The sequence below is a fragment of the Molothrus aeneus genome, chromosome 12, assembly GCF_037042795.1.
Source record: "Molothrus aeneus isolate 106 chromosome 12, BPBGC_Maene_1.0, whole genome shotgun sequence".
Taxonomy (NCBI): domain Eukaryota; kingdom Metazoa; phylum Chordata; class Aves; order Passeriformes; family Icteridae; genus Molothrus; species Molothrus aeneus.
In genome coordinates this window covers 12,440,754-12,457,087 of record NC_089657.1, presented here as the reverse complement: position 1 = coordinate 12,457,087, position 16,334 = coordinate 12,440,754, and the positions used below count along the sequence as shown (strand labels likewise).

The window sequence follows — 16,334 nt, the reverse complement described above, 5'->3', positions numbered from 1 at the left end:
ATTAAGAAACAAAAATATCTCCATTACAGAAAACATTTCATAAACTATAACTGTGCATGTAGAGTTTCTAATTCCTTTACCTTACAGGTCAGAAATATGAGGAAAATAAAATAAAATTAAGGTAATGATGGTGAAAGAGAAAGTGAAGTTTAAAAAGTATATCTATATATTGTCTGCATTCTCTTTTCCCAGTACTTCCTCATACTCCCTTCGTTTCTCTTTCAGTTCATTTTGCCTGCCATCTTGCCTATTATTTTTCCTTACATCTGTCCTATGCTCTGATTCTCCACAAGGAGCAAGGGTGTTTGGATTGCTGGTATCACTGCAGGCAATTAGAATGGAACAAAAAAAATTTTTCACACACCACAGGGCTTACAGAATATGATTTGCACAAAATATTTTTCTGTGAATGGAATGATTTCTGGTAAATTTAATAAAATAAAAAATTCTTACTGGTTAAATCTTTCCATTTCTTGCACCAGCACAGTGTTCATACTTTCTTCATATCTCACAGGATATTTAATTAGGCAACTTTCAATGTCAAAATCCTTTGGAAGCTGTAAATGACAACACATTTGGAAATCATTCCATGTATCACTATGATTTTACATTAAGGTGTGCAAATGTGAAAATTTGCAGAGCAATAGAAACCACTAAACTTTCTGATTAGTATCTTAGCAATACAGGATTCAGTAGTTCAATCTAAATAAAAATTTGTGGGATTTTAATGTTAATTAAAAAAATCACATAGAATTTTTAATATAATGAAAATTTATTAATATATTTCTATTTATTAGTTTTAAATTTGTTCATGTGAATGAATCAACTGTTCTTTCAAGTCCTCTTTGCTCTATTTTCTCTCTTTGTACTGTCTTCTGCCTATTTAATAAAATTAATAAAATTTCTTTTAACTGAAATATAGCTGTGGTCTGTTACAGCCACACAAGTTCTTATTTTCACATTGCACTAAGTTCCTTTCAGAATGCTTTTCTTTCATGATGAAATCTACTTTACAGTGAAGATTCTAGTTAAGGAATTTCTGCTTTGTAAAAAGATATACTGAAGTAATTTATACAATACAATACCTTGCTGAGAATATCATCTGCAATTGCATAAAGAGTGCTGTCACCACCCCCAGAAGTTCCCTGAGAACCTCCTCCTTGTGTTAAAATCAGAGATTCAAAGAGCATCTTAGTTTGCTGAAGATCTTTTGCAATATCCACATTTTCATGCAAGCCAAATACCTCTGGATGCTGAGTAAAGGGAAGATTCTGGGACAAAAAAGAAAAAAAATGTCTGGGTGACATAAAGCAGGAGGAATCTCATCCAAGATTTCTTTAAGAAGCCAAGCAAAAAACTTCAGCTGCAGGTGAGTGAGGACCTTAGTAGCAAGTATTTCAGACAGAATTACTGCTGATAGAGCCACCACTTCTTGCACAGAAAGTAATTTCCAAAGAATCTATGCTACACATCCCCCTATCTACTAAGTGATTCCCTCTCCAAAACATTTGAGATCATACAGGGATGCAGGCAAGAACCTGAGCACACAATTAATTGTGCTTCAAAACTACCTCTTTAAGCCTTTCAGGATTGCTTTCTTAGCACATCAGTGTAACAGTGTTGCTATTTTTACCTTAATAAACTCAATGTACTCCTCATATGTGCCTTTGGGTGGAGCATAGTAGTTGCCACTGGGAGAAAAGGTGTACCGAGGATTCTCGATGATGTCTGGGTTATAGAAATCATCCAGCATTGTCAGCAGCAAACGTCTGTCCCAGTCATCTGTCACTCGACCTCCATAGTTACACTCACCAGTCAGGTAAGAGACAGCTTCAAAGGGAACGTGGCTGTACTCATTGATGAATAACTGAAACAGAAATAACAGTGTAGGGGGACAGAATAGAAGAAAATAAAGATAGTGTAGAAAATAATCTTACCCCTAAGGAGTTGCAGCTGGGCCAATTATCAAAGATTAGGAACAGGCCTGACTTTAACAGGCCACAGCTGTAACCAATGAGAAGAAGAGTGCTATAAAAGAGTGGGGTGGCTGGGTGAGAAGGGAACTGGAGTCAGTTGGCTGTTGTGAGAAGAAGAAAGAGGCAGTGCTCTGAGGAGTAGTCCATGAAAAACACCAAGAAGGTGTGAGATCTTTGTGATATGGAGACAGCAATATGGCACCCCTGCAATAAGATGGCAACATAAGAGCAGTTCTAGAGACTTGCACTATCTGCTAAATAACAGTGGACCTAACAGAATAAAAGGCTGGAAACTATAGCATCTGTAAGCTGCAGTTTCTGGAGTTTCCTTCCTAGGTGCTGGGAACTCAAATTCTGAAATCTTATTTTCAGGTAAAAATTATTGTTTAAAATCAAGAAGAGTTAAGAGTAAAAGCCTCTTATGAATATCAAAATTACTTAGTCATCCAAGTCATTCTTCAATTATTTACAAGTGGATGGTTTCTCCAGTTCAAACTTTGTAGATGGACACTTTTCTGCACCAGAAATAAACATGTGTTTCACTTAATTTATCTTTTAATCTTCCTCCAATCTCATTCATTAACTTCTTAGTAACTTTTTCAAATCTCCAGCCTCAACTTCTGTAATTCAGTTTTAATTCTTCTGACTTTTATACAGTGTGTCTAGAAAAGGTTCAAGGTCAAGTAGTGTTCACTGTCTTGTTTTGGGGAAGGAAAATAGTCTGAAGCTCTGTTAACTACCAGTATACATGTAAAAAAATGTCCTCCTACTTAACCACCCTGAAAGGTGACTGTCATTGACACGTGCTACCTCAAGAACAGTGAGCTCTTGTACGTGACAAATTTAAATTTTATGATACTCACATATATTCATTATATTCCATATGTCTGTAGAAATCTAAACTTTTTATGTCATTTGTAATTTTGAAAATATTTGTAATATGATTGACATTCCTTGCCTTCACAGCTGAAGTCCTGAATATCTATGAACATTTGAGGTAACTTCAGTGTATTGCTCCTTGTGACTCCCAGTTGTGTTTTGCAAAATCAGAGTTCAGGAGGTAATCAATGATTTTACCTGCAGCTGTCTGATACTGATCCTCAAGTCAGACTCATTAAATCCATAGGGTATATTCCAACCAAGGGGCCCAAACTTCCTTCTCTCCTGAACAAGAGCATGGAAGAAACAAACTCCAAAGAGTAGTTTCTCCCATACCTTTGAGAAAAGCAAAAGAAAAATGTATTATTAACTAGTCTGCAAGTTCATGGTGGTCTGCAACATGTGTACTGAGCACCCTTGGATTACCACTCTCCACCCAGCTATAAATCCAGTACCACTAAGTACCTTGTGGTTTTTGCCCAGGGAACAAGTGCACACACAGTTCCACAAATGCAAGCACATTTAGCCAGTTCCTCAAGTACCATGATATTCTTTAATGTCCAGGGCAACTGACTTCATAAGAATTCCAATAGCACCAGATATTTATTTTTAAGGTTCATTAGATAAACAAAAAATACAAATGTATTTTTAAAGCAAGTCCTTAGGTGCAGTCACACGTATGTATATTGATAATTCATATCTCTGATCCCACTGTTCTTCACTTCCTTCACAGGTAATGATTAGCTAAGTTGTTCACCAGGTATCAATAAGATATATGGGCACTGCAATATTTGGTAGCAAGAAAAGGTCTCCTCAGTCCTTATCATCTCAGTAACAACAGACATGCCTTTCTAATCAATGCTCAGAGTCCATGTACATTGTGTACTACGTGTGTGTAGCATGTCAGTGATTTAATAAAGCCTAAGAAACCATTTAAAATATTGCTACATGAAATTACCTGGCAGAAGTAATTCTTAACTAATTATCTTTATCACTGCAAAACCTAAATTCACAACCACAGTAAAAATTTTAGCTTGTAATTATTCACTGGACAGAAATCAATATATCTGTGGATAAAAAAAACCTCAAAGTCCAAAATCTTCTCAAGAGACAGGCACATTTACCAGCTCCTTCCCAGGGCATCCAGCAAAGAATTCAGGATCAGAAATAGGATCAGAAAGAAATGACTGAAGTAGGTTTAACCGGAGACCAGTAGGAGGCTCATTTGTCATCTTCACACCATTCTGCAGAATGGTTACTGGAAACTAGAAATAAAAAATAGCAAAGCTGCATTCAGAAAGTGTAGAATAGATTCTATATTAACAATATACTATTATTCTGTGGTTTTTTACATTAACAACTATCTCCAAGAAATTCCATTTTAAAGGTCAACAGCTTATAAAAAATTCTCCAAGGCATCAAGAAAGTAAGGCTCTGCTGTAAGTAATAAACCTGTATTTTAAAATGTTTTCTTGGTATTCAACACTTCACAGATAAAATGCAAGACTATTTTTTTTTAATTTATGTGAGGGGAAAAAAACCCCACCTTCTTAATCATATATGCTGGCAGATTGCAGTTTCATTGAGAAGAACACAAAATATTGCACATCACAGTATCAAAATGTATAAATATTCTCATATTTATAATTATTTTTAAATATCCTTTCTTGTTTTAACTATATCTTCAAAGGCTCATTGCATTTCAGAGAAATTTTTTATCATTCAGGTATACAGAGATTCCCTAAAAATGCCATCAACTTTCCCTTTCCCTAAACAGAGATTATAGGGCCATGCATATACCTTTGGTGAAGGGTAACTTGTAAGCCAAAGTCTGAATTCTGGGTGACATTTTTCACTGTCAAGCTCCTCACATATTTTCTCCAGCATTGGCATCCAGGAGACAGCTAAATGACAATTTTGTAAACAAACCCATGTTCCTTCTTCCATTCCTGTTTGAATCATTTTTGTAGCTATTGGTCCTTGCCCTTGTCCTAATGAGATGGACTGAAACTTATCTCCTACCATCTCTCTGTCATTTGCCAGTTTCAGGAGGCCTTGAACAGAAAGAAGCATAAGATTTTAACACTCATATATTAAAAAGAAGTTATGTCAGGAAAAAAAAATTGAAAAACTTCTATTACTATTTTGTTTACATGTACATACAAATTAGCATTTTGAAGTGGCACAGAATTCTACCAGTCTGACACAATGCACTCAAATCTACTTGCAGAAAATGGAAAATAATTCTCACTGTGTATTGAAGGGGAATTTGAGGTCCCTACTTTCTGTGTATACTTACTAGACATGGGATCTGCTCCTGGAGATAGCACAAATATTAAAGGGACTGTAGCAGTTGAATCTAAGTAACTTTTTGCTAGATCAAAAGGTGGTGGCTCTACAAATTTCTTCCCCAGTTTTTCAGTAACAAATGTCGTTATAGCTGGACCAATCTGGTAAAAAAAAAGCAAATACAAACCATTAATATAGACTTAACTGCAGATCTGACAATGTCTTTTATGCCCAAGCCTGCAGACACCTCTCTGGCTTGCAGAGATTTGAGACGAGTCTTGCAGAGTGATCCAAAAGCAAAGGTTTCAGGTTTCACCTCTTGTTGACACCTCCCTCCTTATTTTTTCCTTACAAGAGGAATAATAATGTTTTTAGAAAATAAAGAATAGCATACCTTGTATAAATAATATTAAATAACATTAAGACCTTGAGTCAGGCTTTTCCTGATGTGGAGGACAAGCACATTCTCCCTTAGGATATATTAATATCATTATTTTTAATTAATTCAAGGGAGTATTTGCAATATGCCTTAAATTCTAACATTGATAGCTCCTAAAGAAAATGCAATACAATTTCCTAAGAGCACCAAAGGCAGAATTTGTTGAAAGTTCATCTTGGTCATTCGGATCAACACATTTTATCTCTTTTTGCCTTAATTATCATTTGCATGAAAGCACATGGTATTAGATAACCTGTGTATTTTTTTCAGGCTAATATGTCCTGTCCTCAAGTACATTGAGTGCACCAGGAAACAGCCTAGGCATGAAAAAATATTTCAAGAGAGCTAGAACAATGAGAATCCTCCAAAAGATTCATTAAATCACGTCAGAAAGAAAGATTTCAGCTGATGCTTGAGGTGTTTGCATTGGTCACTTGAAAAATAAGAACAGCATTTACTTTCTTAATAAATATAATGAAGAACAGATTGATTACTGGAAGAGGCATGGCACAGTCTACAAACACTCCATAACAGATCATTTTACCTTGTCTGGTCTTAAGCACCGAAGAACGATCATCTTCTGTATTTCACTAAATTTATTATTCAACTCTTCTGGTAATGGAAAGTTTTGAGGCTCTTTGCTATCATACATTTTTTGCCATTCACGTATATTTTCAGAGACATGACTCCTAGAGGAAAAAAACCACAAGTACTATAAATACCTGGAGTCTTTTTTTTAATGTTTATCAAAGGCAAATTACACTGTATTGTCATTTAAGACACTTCATATCTTATGTCAGAAAATAATCCTACAGTTGAGCTTCTCCATGCTGGATGGTGAGAAATCTCTTCCCATCATGCTGCTGAGGAGAGATTCCACCTGAAAGGTTCCAAGCTGACAGTAAGTTCTGTCTGTTCCTCCAGACAGCACAGCTTGCACCTTCATAGGTCTGGGTGAATTTTCTGCCTCCACTAGTTCAGGAAAACACCACACTTTACCTGAAGAAAATTACCAGGAAATTCAAGTAGGAAAAAAGCTCTATTTTCCTTCACACAATATGTAGAGTATGTCCTTGGCAATGGGACAACTCTCAGATTATTTAAAGGTGGGATCATCATCCACATTGCTACTTAAAATCCAAAGGGGCTGAAACACAACCTCCAAGAACTTCTGAGAGTAGTGTTACTGCATTCAGATCAAAATGCTCCAAATATTTGCACTCAGTCAATTTATGGAAGTATTGTATAGCCATGTTGTCTCCAGAATTTAGTGTTAAATTCTATTTAAACCCACAGTGAAATTGTGCTAAGTTCAGGAGAAGAGAGTTTACCAGAAAAACTCCTTCCCCAGAACTGCAGTGGAATTCTGCTACATCTACCACCTCTGCCTTTCACTGAACCCTTAAAACACTGTTTCTCTACCGTGAAGACATTTCAGAAAAAAAATTTCTTTAGGCAACACCTCACATAATTTAGAAAAAATAGTTGTATTACATAATGTTATAAATAGTGATCTGACTGATAGGAATAAGTGAAGCAAACATGATAATGAAAAAAAGGGGCTGGTTTCATCCCCTTTGCATTCTGGCACAGATTTGGAAAACATAGCAAACATTTCTTTCAGCATGTTACATATGTATTGGTCAAAACCAATTCAGGCCAATTCACATCAGTATTTTACCATACCTCAGTCTTTCCATAGCTGGGAATTCACTGGCACGACATAATTCATCCCAGCTCTTATCTGATAGCCAGGATGGATCTGGATTCTTGTGCTCATTCTTGAGACCCACACCTCCAGTTAGTAAGAACATAAACTCTTGATGTTCTATTTCATGATTAGCCCTATATATATAAAAAATCCAACCAGTAATTGAGATACAATTTTACATAATATAAACAGTGGTTTTAAATTAATCACATTTCATTGCCCTTTAGGGGCAATGCTTCGACTTCAGTAAGAGCTTAGATCTCAATATTCTATATTCTTAAAAAACTGCATGGTAAAAATGTCTGATCAATACTAAAGGAAGGGTTTCAAGAGGTAAATCTTACAATCAATAAATTGTTTAGGTTGGAAAAGACCTTTAAGATCCAAGTCCAACCATTAACCCAGCACTGCCAAGCTATCACTAACCCCTGTCCCTCAGTGCCACATCTACACAGCTTTTAAATGCCTCCAGGGATGGTGATTCCACCACTGTCCTGAGCAGCATGTTCCCGTGCTTGACAGCACTTTTAGTGAAGAACTTATTCCTAATACCTGCATTTCTTTTCTCTTTTAAAGGGCAATTATTCCTGGTTTTTAAAGGCTTTGCAGAAAATAATGCATTCTACAATTACAGTACCCTTACAGATTGGCCCAGGAAGAACATCCATGTACAGATGAGTACACACTGCAATTAATTAAGTATGCACATTGTGGTTATGCAATTTTGAACATATCATTTCTTTCATAATGTATTCAGATAAAATTAGGAAAACTAAACAGCTGGTGGAAAGGAGAAGACTGAATCTGAGATCACATGATGTTATGCAAAAGGGTAACAGAGACGAGAAAAAATGAAAAACAAAGACAAAAACCTAGAAGTTGTTGGCATTACACATTACTGCCTAAGTTTTCTTTCTAAAATGTTTTCTTAAATAACAGAAATTGGTTTTGACATAAATAATGTCAAAATGTATGCATCACTGCCCAGATCCTTTAAAGAATGATTTATCATTGACAAAACTATTGACAAATGGGCACACTTTTTTTTTCATAATGTGTCCTGTAGTGGTGATGCATGCACTCACACACTCTTCCATTTTTTAACACTATACATCTTAGAAAGCCCAAGGTATTCATGACCTTACTCCAAAGACATTACTATCAACATGCACAAGAACATTCCATTTCACCAATACCTGCTTCCACGATAAAATCATTCGTTTCTGTTAGTAAGAGACTTAACAAAAATGAGCTTACATGAGCAGATTACAGCACAACAGAAACGAGAAGAGCAGCTTGTCTGTTTCAAACAGTGAACGACAGACTTGGCAGTACAGATTGTAGGTGAAGTGGTCATTTAGATACTGAAGCCGCTTCTTCAAAACTTTGGATTTATTACTAAAAAGAAAAGAAGTGATAAACTGAGACTTCAAATTGAATAACATATACAATCCTTAAGAAATCTCATCTATTTAGGGTTGCAGAGGATTTATATCAGATCCACAGACTCCACAAGGGACTTAGGTGCCAGTTTCCCCAAAATTTCAACTATACTCCCTGTCTTTTTAAAAGACTACAGCACTTTTAGAAGTCCCAAGCAAAATAATAAGTTGAAATCAATTTGCCACAGTTAAGTGGTGGCACTCAGTCTTCAAAATGGAGCCTATTTCAGAACCTCACTTCACACTAAGTTACATTCTTAAAAATACTTAAATATATCACATCCTTATAGTTCATAATTTGTTTTAACAGTAAATAATTCATTAATAAATCCTATTTTCCTTCAAAATCCTGCATTTAAGGAGGCAAACTGTTTCCAGAACTGTTTTGTTCTCTTCTTATGAATAGTTTCCTCCACTATTCATAAGAAGACAAGGAAATCCCTTTATTTTCTGCAGAGAGCCCCTCTTTACCTGTCGTGAATGGAGCTGATGTAGAGGCTGACAAACCAGCTGAGGGAGTACTGGTACATGGGGTCGATGTTGGCCAGGTCGGCGATGCTGAAGAAGAGCACGGCCGAGTGCTGCGCCACGGGCCGGTACGCCTCCCGCGACTCCGCGATCTTCAGCTCTGTCTTCTCTGCAATCTGCACAGCAACAGCAGGGGACAAACAACAGCTTCTAGTAGGCTTAATACTCTTCATGTTCTACAAAATGTTACTGCTTAATAGCATTTCTGGAATAGTTCCTTACAGCAATGAAACACCAGAGTAAAGCGACTTTTCTGCTCCAGAAGGCACCACCCCAGTAGGTAAAACAAGCACTTGGCCCTACCCCAGTGCTGCCTGATCTATTTACCTGCACTGCAGATACACATACTTTAAAACATTTTAAAGACTGAATAATCTCCCAGTGAAGATTCTAGAACAGATCCAATTTTATTTCTCTTTCCATTTCACAAGTACAGAATTTGCTCTTTGTGCTATGCATCCAAATCAGAGACCTTCTGCTGGCTGCAAATTTTAATATTTAATGTCTCAGTATTATTGAGGGAAGCATACGTACTCCTTACCTGCTGTTTCCTTGTGATCTCATTAGCCATGACTTTGGCAGAATCCAAGACCTGGATGGCAGTCTCATCTTCCAGAATATCACCTTCAGATGACTCTAAAGTTTCTAAAATTTTCTTCTCAATTTCTTGTAGATTCTTTTTATTGGCTGCAGACTGAACAATGAGAGCATTTCTTTCCTCTTCTAAATCTGGCCTAATGAAGAAAAACACAGAAAACCAAAATCAGTCAATGCTCATCTTGCACTGACTGCAAAAGATGCCCATGAAAATTACTCCCTCTTCCTATAGGAAGTTATTTATGAATATTCTTTTCAATTTAAGGAGGTTTATGGTGTTTAACATCTATTTATACTGGTGAGTATAGATTTCTTTGCATTACTTCTACCCAGTACTAAGTACTTGGAAATGATGGTCTAATCTTTAACATCTGAGCATTTTGAAAATGGCAGTGCATCCTACTTTTCCTTTATTGTATCTCTGCTGCCTGAAAAAAACCCACCAAGTGATACACAGAGCCAGTTTACTGCTGGAACACTCTGTTAGCAAACAGTTTACCCCAGTCACACAGACATGCCTGTCCAAACCAGATACTATTTCTCCATGCCTCTGTGAGGGCTCAGATATGATCCATCATCAGTTTCAGAGGTACTTTGCATTTATTTCATACAAAATTAAAATGAAATCCTCATCGTTCTACACCTTTGTCAGGCAGTTCAGTCACACTGAAAAAATAACAGTAATGATTCAAATAATATTTACAAAGTTTTCTAACGTTCAAGGAATATTTCAGGAGAAAATTGCCATGAAAAAACAATGATTTCACATCTGCTATTTTAATTAACTTCTGGACACTTACCCCTAACACTTCCCTAATAAACTTTTTAAATAATAAAATTTTAATTTAAAGCTGTTACTGAGCAACATTCATACCATGTAACATCCATTATTTTATACAATAAATTAATTTCCCATTTCCTGGGAATTATGCCATAAAAACCTTTAATGACTGTTTACCATAGAGAGAGACTTACCTCTCTTCTGCTACAACAATACCTAGCAGCTGGTCCTCAAGCCCCTCTGGTGTTATCATAAAATTGAGTAATAAAACTTTTGTAGCAAGTTCAGGCATATAGTGTGGATTTCTTAGTTTTGTGGTAATAAAAAACTTGAAATCACTGGAATACTCAATAATGCTGTCCCCAAGCCTGATACACTCCATACCTCCTGAAGTTAAGAAGAGAAACATTAAGAAAACTTATTTACTCCAATTATTCATAGGAAAAAAATGCTTCTGTCATTAAATAAAAGCAAACTTCTCACCAATGACAAATTTCCTGAGAAGTAAAAATTATTAATAAAAATTCTCAGAGACCTCAATGAGGCCACTTATCCCTCTCAGCAGATGAAATCAAGTCAATCCTATCACTACAGTACTTCCAATTTGCATATACAAAAACTAGAGATGCCAACAGAGAGCTGTGGAATTATTCCCAAATATTCTATTCTTACAGACTATTCTTTCATTGAATTACTTGTCTGAAAGAGGAAAGCACAAAGAAAAAAAGTGTTTGAGCTTTACTTTCCTTTTGTTTTTAACTCTGAACATGAAAAGACAAACTAGGTAAGAAGGAAGGGAAAATATAAATTTCTTTATGTGCACTTTTCTGTCATCCAACAGGAGGAAAAGTTGAAAACCAAATTCATAGCTACTTGCTAAGTACAGTGAAAACTATGCCTTAAGCAAAATGTCTTGACAGCTTTATTTGCTATATTTGTGCAAAATTTAGCAAATATTATCATCAGACTAAAACACATGAAAATCAACAAACAAAACAATTTCACTGACAATGTTTCCTTCACAGAACTTCTTTAGTCTCCTATAGGGATCTGGAAAAGGTTTTCACATAAAACCATTTTCATGATAGGCAAGAATGACATTAATTAAAAAATAAAACTTCAGACTCTTGTGCAATTACCATTCTCTTACCAGAGGCAGAATTAAGGCAAGAAGAGAGCAATATGAAAAACATCAGGTGGTGCCAGAGACTACAAACTGAACATTAATGTCCTGTCCTTCAGGGTTCGAAATTAATTCTGCTGTACCTTGTTTAAATGTCTGTTTAAGCAGCAAAGGTTCAAGAGATGGGTCTAATTCTTCTCCAACATTTTCTAGCAGCAGTGGAGTCCCAAACTGAATGCAGTTCTCCACAGTTCTCATATAATCCGTGTCACTGATCTTGATAACATTCAGACGGTTGTCCTTCTCAAAATTCTTGATCCATTTATTTGCTTGACCTTGAGGATCAATCATTAATGGCCTAGAAAACACAGGATAGTTTTCTCAGTGCTTGCAGGCATTTTCCAAAATTTTAAACTATTTTACATGTTTCTGTATTAGACTGTCGAGAAGAAGCGATAAAATTTAATTATGTTATTTTAAGATAACAGTGAATAATGGATGCATAACTGTTTTACAATAATTTTAAAAGTAATAGCAGAAATAGCTATAAAAGTTGCAAAAAATGTTTAACAATTTTCATAAAATAACCAGAATACAGAATTCTTGCAAATTATTGTTCTACCTCCCCCCTGGATTATAAAGATTCCACTCCTTTTAAAATTATATTGCTCTACAGAAGACACGCTGTCATTCTTTTTTTTTTTTTAACTGGGAACTTGCTTGGATTTGAAAATTAAACTTTTTTGTCACCTACCAACGTCTTGAATTGTCAACGATGACCCCATTGTCTACAGAAAATACATCAGTGGGCAAACCAGCAATATTCCAGGCTCTTATTTTTACTGGGTCACCAAGATTCTTGCTCAAAGAGAAATTCTCAGAACAAGGGATTTCTTTCTCCTGAAAAAGAGGGGGGAAAACCCAACAAAATAAATGTTTTTCTTTATTCTGGGTTTCTTTATATCTTTATTAAATGCTACTTCAACCAAAAATGACAATGTGCATTTTGTTTTAAGGGACTGAAATAGGTCATGTATAAAGAAAAATCCTGGGGAAAATAAAACCATAATTTCAATAATTAACTACATTTCCCCACTAAATATGTACTCTCCTATCAAATTTTGTAAGATTTGTCCAGTTTTTGGTACATTCATGGAGGGAGGTTTGTTACATAAAGTTATAAATTAAGAAATACATACACAGTTGGAAATACCTAATTAAATCTTCCATTAAATCAGTACAGTAATCCAGTGCTGATTTGTTACTGTTTCATGCATTTTAAGTGTTTCTAAATCACTTATCAATTATTTATGAATTTATTTGGTTTATGAATTATGGCATTCATATGCCATTAGGGTTAGGCTTAGGGTTAAGTGTAAGGGTTAGGGTTCCTGTGTTGAAAGTGTCCCTTTGCAAACCACACAATTAACCATATAATTAACATGCAAATATTTGATGGTGTAAGTTATGGAATGTTTTACATTACACATAACTGCATTTTAAATTTATTTATTTTATTTAAAGGAAAAATACACAAAACAATGAGATTTTACTTCAGTAACAATCAAGCCTTACAAAATCAATGACGGTCTCTTGTTTCTAATATGGTATTTTGGAGTAAATTATAGGTGCAGAGTAAATTCACTGATTTAATTAAATTCAAATCCACAAAATATTGGATCAGCAGAATTGATCCCATTGCTTTACCCATGAGGTTTACTAAGCTATCACTAGGTAAATTACAAGGGATTTTTGAAGCCTTTTGCAGTTGTCTCAAAAAACCAAAACATTTATTTAACTCTAAGACAACCTTCTAACCTTGCACAGTTTGCTCCAATCTTTGGTACAGTCTTGTCGAAATCCAGCAGTAAAAGCTCCCAGATATGCTATTACACCAGCTGATATCAGAATATCACCTGTCAGATTATCATATTCCACTTGAAGATCACATGCAGCTTGATTCCATCTATGACAAGCAGAAAAAAGTCATACTGAAACCTCCACATTAATGATATTGATGTTAAAAACCAAGTTGGTTTTGTTCATCTTAGCTAAGAATAGGTGAAAAATATGAAAACCCCATTCATGTATTCTATTCTCATTTTGAAGAGATTTCTGCTACAATTCTCCCAGTGTTGCTGCCCATATTTTTATGCTACAAACAACTAGGAATATTTCAAGGTGCAGGACATTTTTTAGTGTTACAGTCCTCAGACAGAAACACAGCATTAAAGGCTTAGAGAACATAATTTCAAGTTCCGTTTCTACAGTGGTTGTTTTATCTCACATTTGAACTTTAAACTGACCTTGTTTTCTCTCCACCAAGGCCTCCAATCAACTTCTCTGCTCGTTCCAGTTTTTTAGCACACAGATCAACCTGGAATTCCAAACGAGCCTTTTCTTCTGTCTTTTCAGCAAAGGTTTTTTCCAAAGCAGCCAAACGGCCTTCAACTTCTGCAAGTTCTCCTCTCTTTTGATTCAACAGCTCCATTGTCACTGCCAAGGACTCCTCTGCCACTTTTAAACGTTCTTTTTTGGGTTCAATCTCCTATTCAATTACAACCAATCCACAAATGCTTTAGTACATTTGTGTAACTTTATTATTAAGTACAATGCTTAGGGTGAATACACGGAGCAAAGGAAGATTCCATAGCACCAAGGGGCAAGGACCAAAACCACACCTTTGATACCCTGTGAAAAACTTCCATTCCCTTAATCCATTTGCATAAACCCTCTGCTGCTGAGGAAGCTTTAGCCACCACTTGTGGATCAAACTCTGGGTTAGTCAGGTACTCAGTCCGAATCTTCTGCATGACAGCGTCCTGGGGACCAAAAGCATTTTAGCCCATCAGATCTCACAGCTGACACTTCCAAACTGAACTGATTCATTGCCATTTCTCTACACAATGACATAACAAAGAACTATTCCATGATAATTGTTGTAGAAATCACTGCTCATTTGATTGTTTTGATCTTCCTGTCATGTTACATAATCTTTTCCTGATTTCATTCTAATCCTATCCTTACCCTTTCTAATCATGCATTTGCTGTATCTTCCATGTGGCAGCTCCATAAGCACATTACAGTCACACAGAAGCCTTAATTTACACTGCCCCTTGTGCAAAACATACCAATTCCATTATTTGCTGTCTTTTTCTCAATACACAACTTTGGGGACACTATAAAAATTCATTTCTCCTAATGTAATACAAAATGTAATTGCTTGTGCCTACTGTTGGGGATCAGTTTTATAAAGGGCAAAGAGTATTTTATCAAGTACAAAGCATATTCAATTTCCAATTAATTCAGCAAAGGGCAAGAATCACACTCTTGGATAAAAGGTCATATTTGAAAGGTTATATAGCTAGGACATTTCTGCATTTATTGTATATCTGCCAGTATAATTAACAAAATATTACTCATTTTGTCATCATTCATTCATTTAATCAAAAATAATACAATTAGAAAAAGATGTTAAGAAAGGCAGCAATGGACAGTCAACTATAAAAAGAAGTTTATAATGCTGAATGGTTGATCTAGTAAAACTAGCAAATAAAGAAAAAGGCATAGGAAGGCTGGACATGGATCAAATGTCCATTGGTACCACTGAAAAACCCCAGACAACTCCCAAAACAGAATATGTGAAATGAGGCTAAAAGGACACAGGCTCAGAAGAAACTGATTGATTTGGACAAATGATGTCTCCAAAAAGCATTTGCTCATTTGTTTTTTTTTTTCCCTGCAAGAAAGTATCTGGTAAAAATTACTGAAAAAGCCTTACCGGAATGGGTGTCTCAGAGCAGGCCTTCAATTCCTTTAAGAAATTAATGTTGCCAAGCATTTTCTGGCTCACACCCCAATAATCCCAAATCTACAAAACATAGTAGAAAATAGTTTTTCAGGCTTTAAAACAAATACGCATACAAAAAATTACAAACCTCATTTAATTAAAATCCATGAATATTTAATACTGATAATCTGGTATCTCCTTGAGATGCCAGTAAAGCAGAAAGTCTGTCAGATCAAACATTTCCTTCCAATCATACTTTCAGTCAAAAAGTAAACAGTGTTTCAGGGAAGTTATGTATTATCTAGTCTCAAGAAATGTGTAAAGCAAATTAAATCTGGCACATTAAAAAATTTGGAAAATAAGGAATTCTGAAAGTTTTCAGTAAAATCCTGGGTGGAGGTTATAAGTACTTGCCTACTTTAATGGACCTTGGGTTATCTTGTTTATTGGATAAATGTTGGAAAGAACATGAATTACATTTTATTTTCAGACTATTGTCTGCCATTTTACCTTGCCTCCAGATCCTGAAGGATCTGCAATTCTTTCAGGTTTTTTTTCTCTTATGACACAGACAGCAGCCATGACAAGTTTGACACCAGAGGGAGGATTTTTCATTGTTTTGACAACTGCTATATCAGAAGGCTAAAATAAAAAATACATGAAGTATTATGTCTTTCTCAGCACTCAGTAGATGAACTGATAGAAAAAGAGGAATTATAACACCATTACCAATGAACATAAGTGATAACAGAGAACTTTTAGAAGGGATGATAAAATGT

General features: G+C 35.5%; 1 protein-coding gene across 1 annotated transcript in view; it reads right to left on the bottom strand.

Annotated features, from left to right (window-relative positions):
* The window catches only part of DNAH12 (dynein axonemal heavy chain 12), a 58,723-nt gene that overhangs the window by 3,409 nt on the left and 38,980 nt on the right, over positions 1–16,334 (bottom strand). The window contains exons 49-68 of the mRNA XM_066557888.1: positions 16,066–16,197; positions 15,547–15,636; positions 14,447–14,587; positions 14,072–14,313; positions 13,584–13,731; positions 12,520–12,665; positions 11,909–12,123; positions 10,837–11,029; positions 9,806–9,998; positions 9,208–9,380; positions 8,552–8,692; positions 7,270–7,428; positions 6,128–6,272; positions 5,155–5,305; positions 4,656–4,909; positions 3,980–4,120; positions 3,054–3,191; positions 1,634–1,867; positions 1,086–1,271; positions 454–557 (exon numbers count right to left, since the gene is read on the bottom strand). Of these exons, the coding sequence (XP_066413985.1) occupies positions 454–557; positions 1,086–1,271; positions 1,634–1,867; positions 3,054–3,191; positions 3,980–4,120; positions 4,656–4,909; positions 5,155–5,305; positions 6,128–6,272; positions 7,270–7,428; positions 8,552–8,692; positions 9,208–9,380; positions 9,806–9,998; positions 10,837–11,029; positions 11,909–12,123; positions 12,520–12,665; positions 13,584–13,731; positions 14,072–14,313; positions 14,447–14,587; positions 15,547–15,636; positions 16,066–16,197 (3,326 nt within the window). The remainder of the gene's footprint in view (positions 1–453; positions 558–1,085; positions 1,272–1,633; positions 1,868–3,053; positions 3,192–3,979; positions 4,121–4,655; positions 4,910–5,154; positions 5,306–6,127; positions 6,273–7,269; positions 7,429–8,551; positions 8,693–9,207; positions 9,381–9,805; positions 9,999–10,836; positions 11,030–11,908; positions 12,124–12,519; positions 12,666–13,583; positions 13,732–14,071; positions 14,314–14,446; positions 14,588–15,546; positions 15,637–16,065; positions 16,198–16,334) is intronic.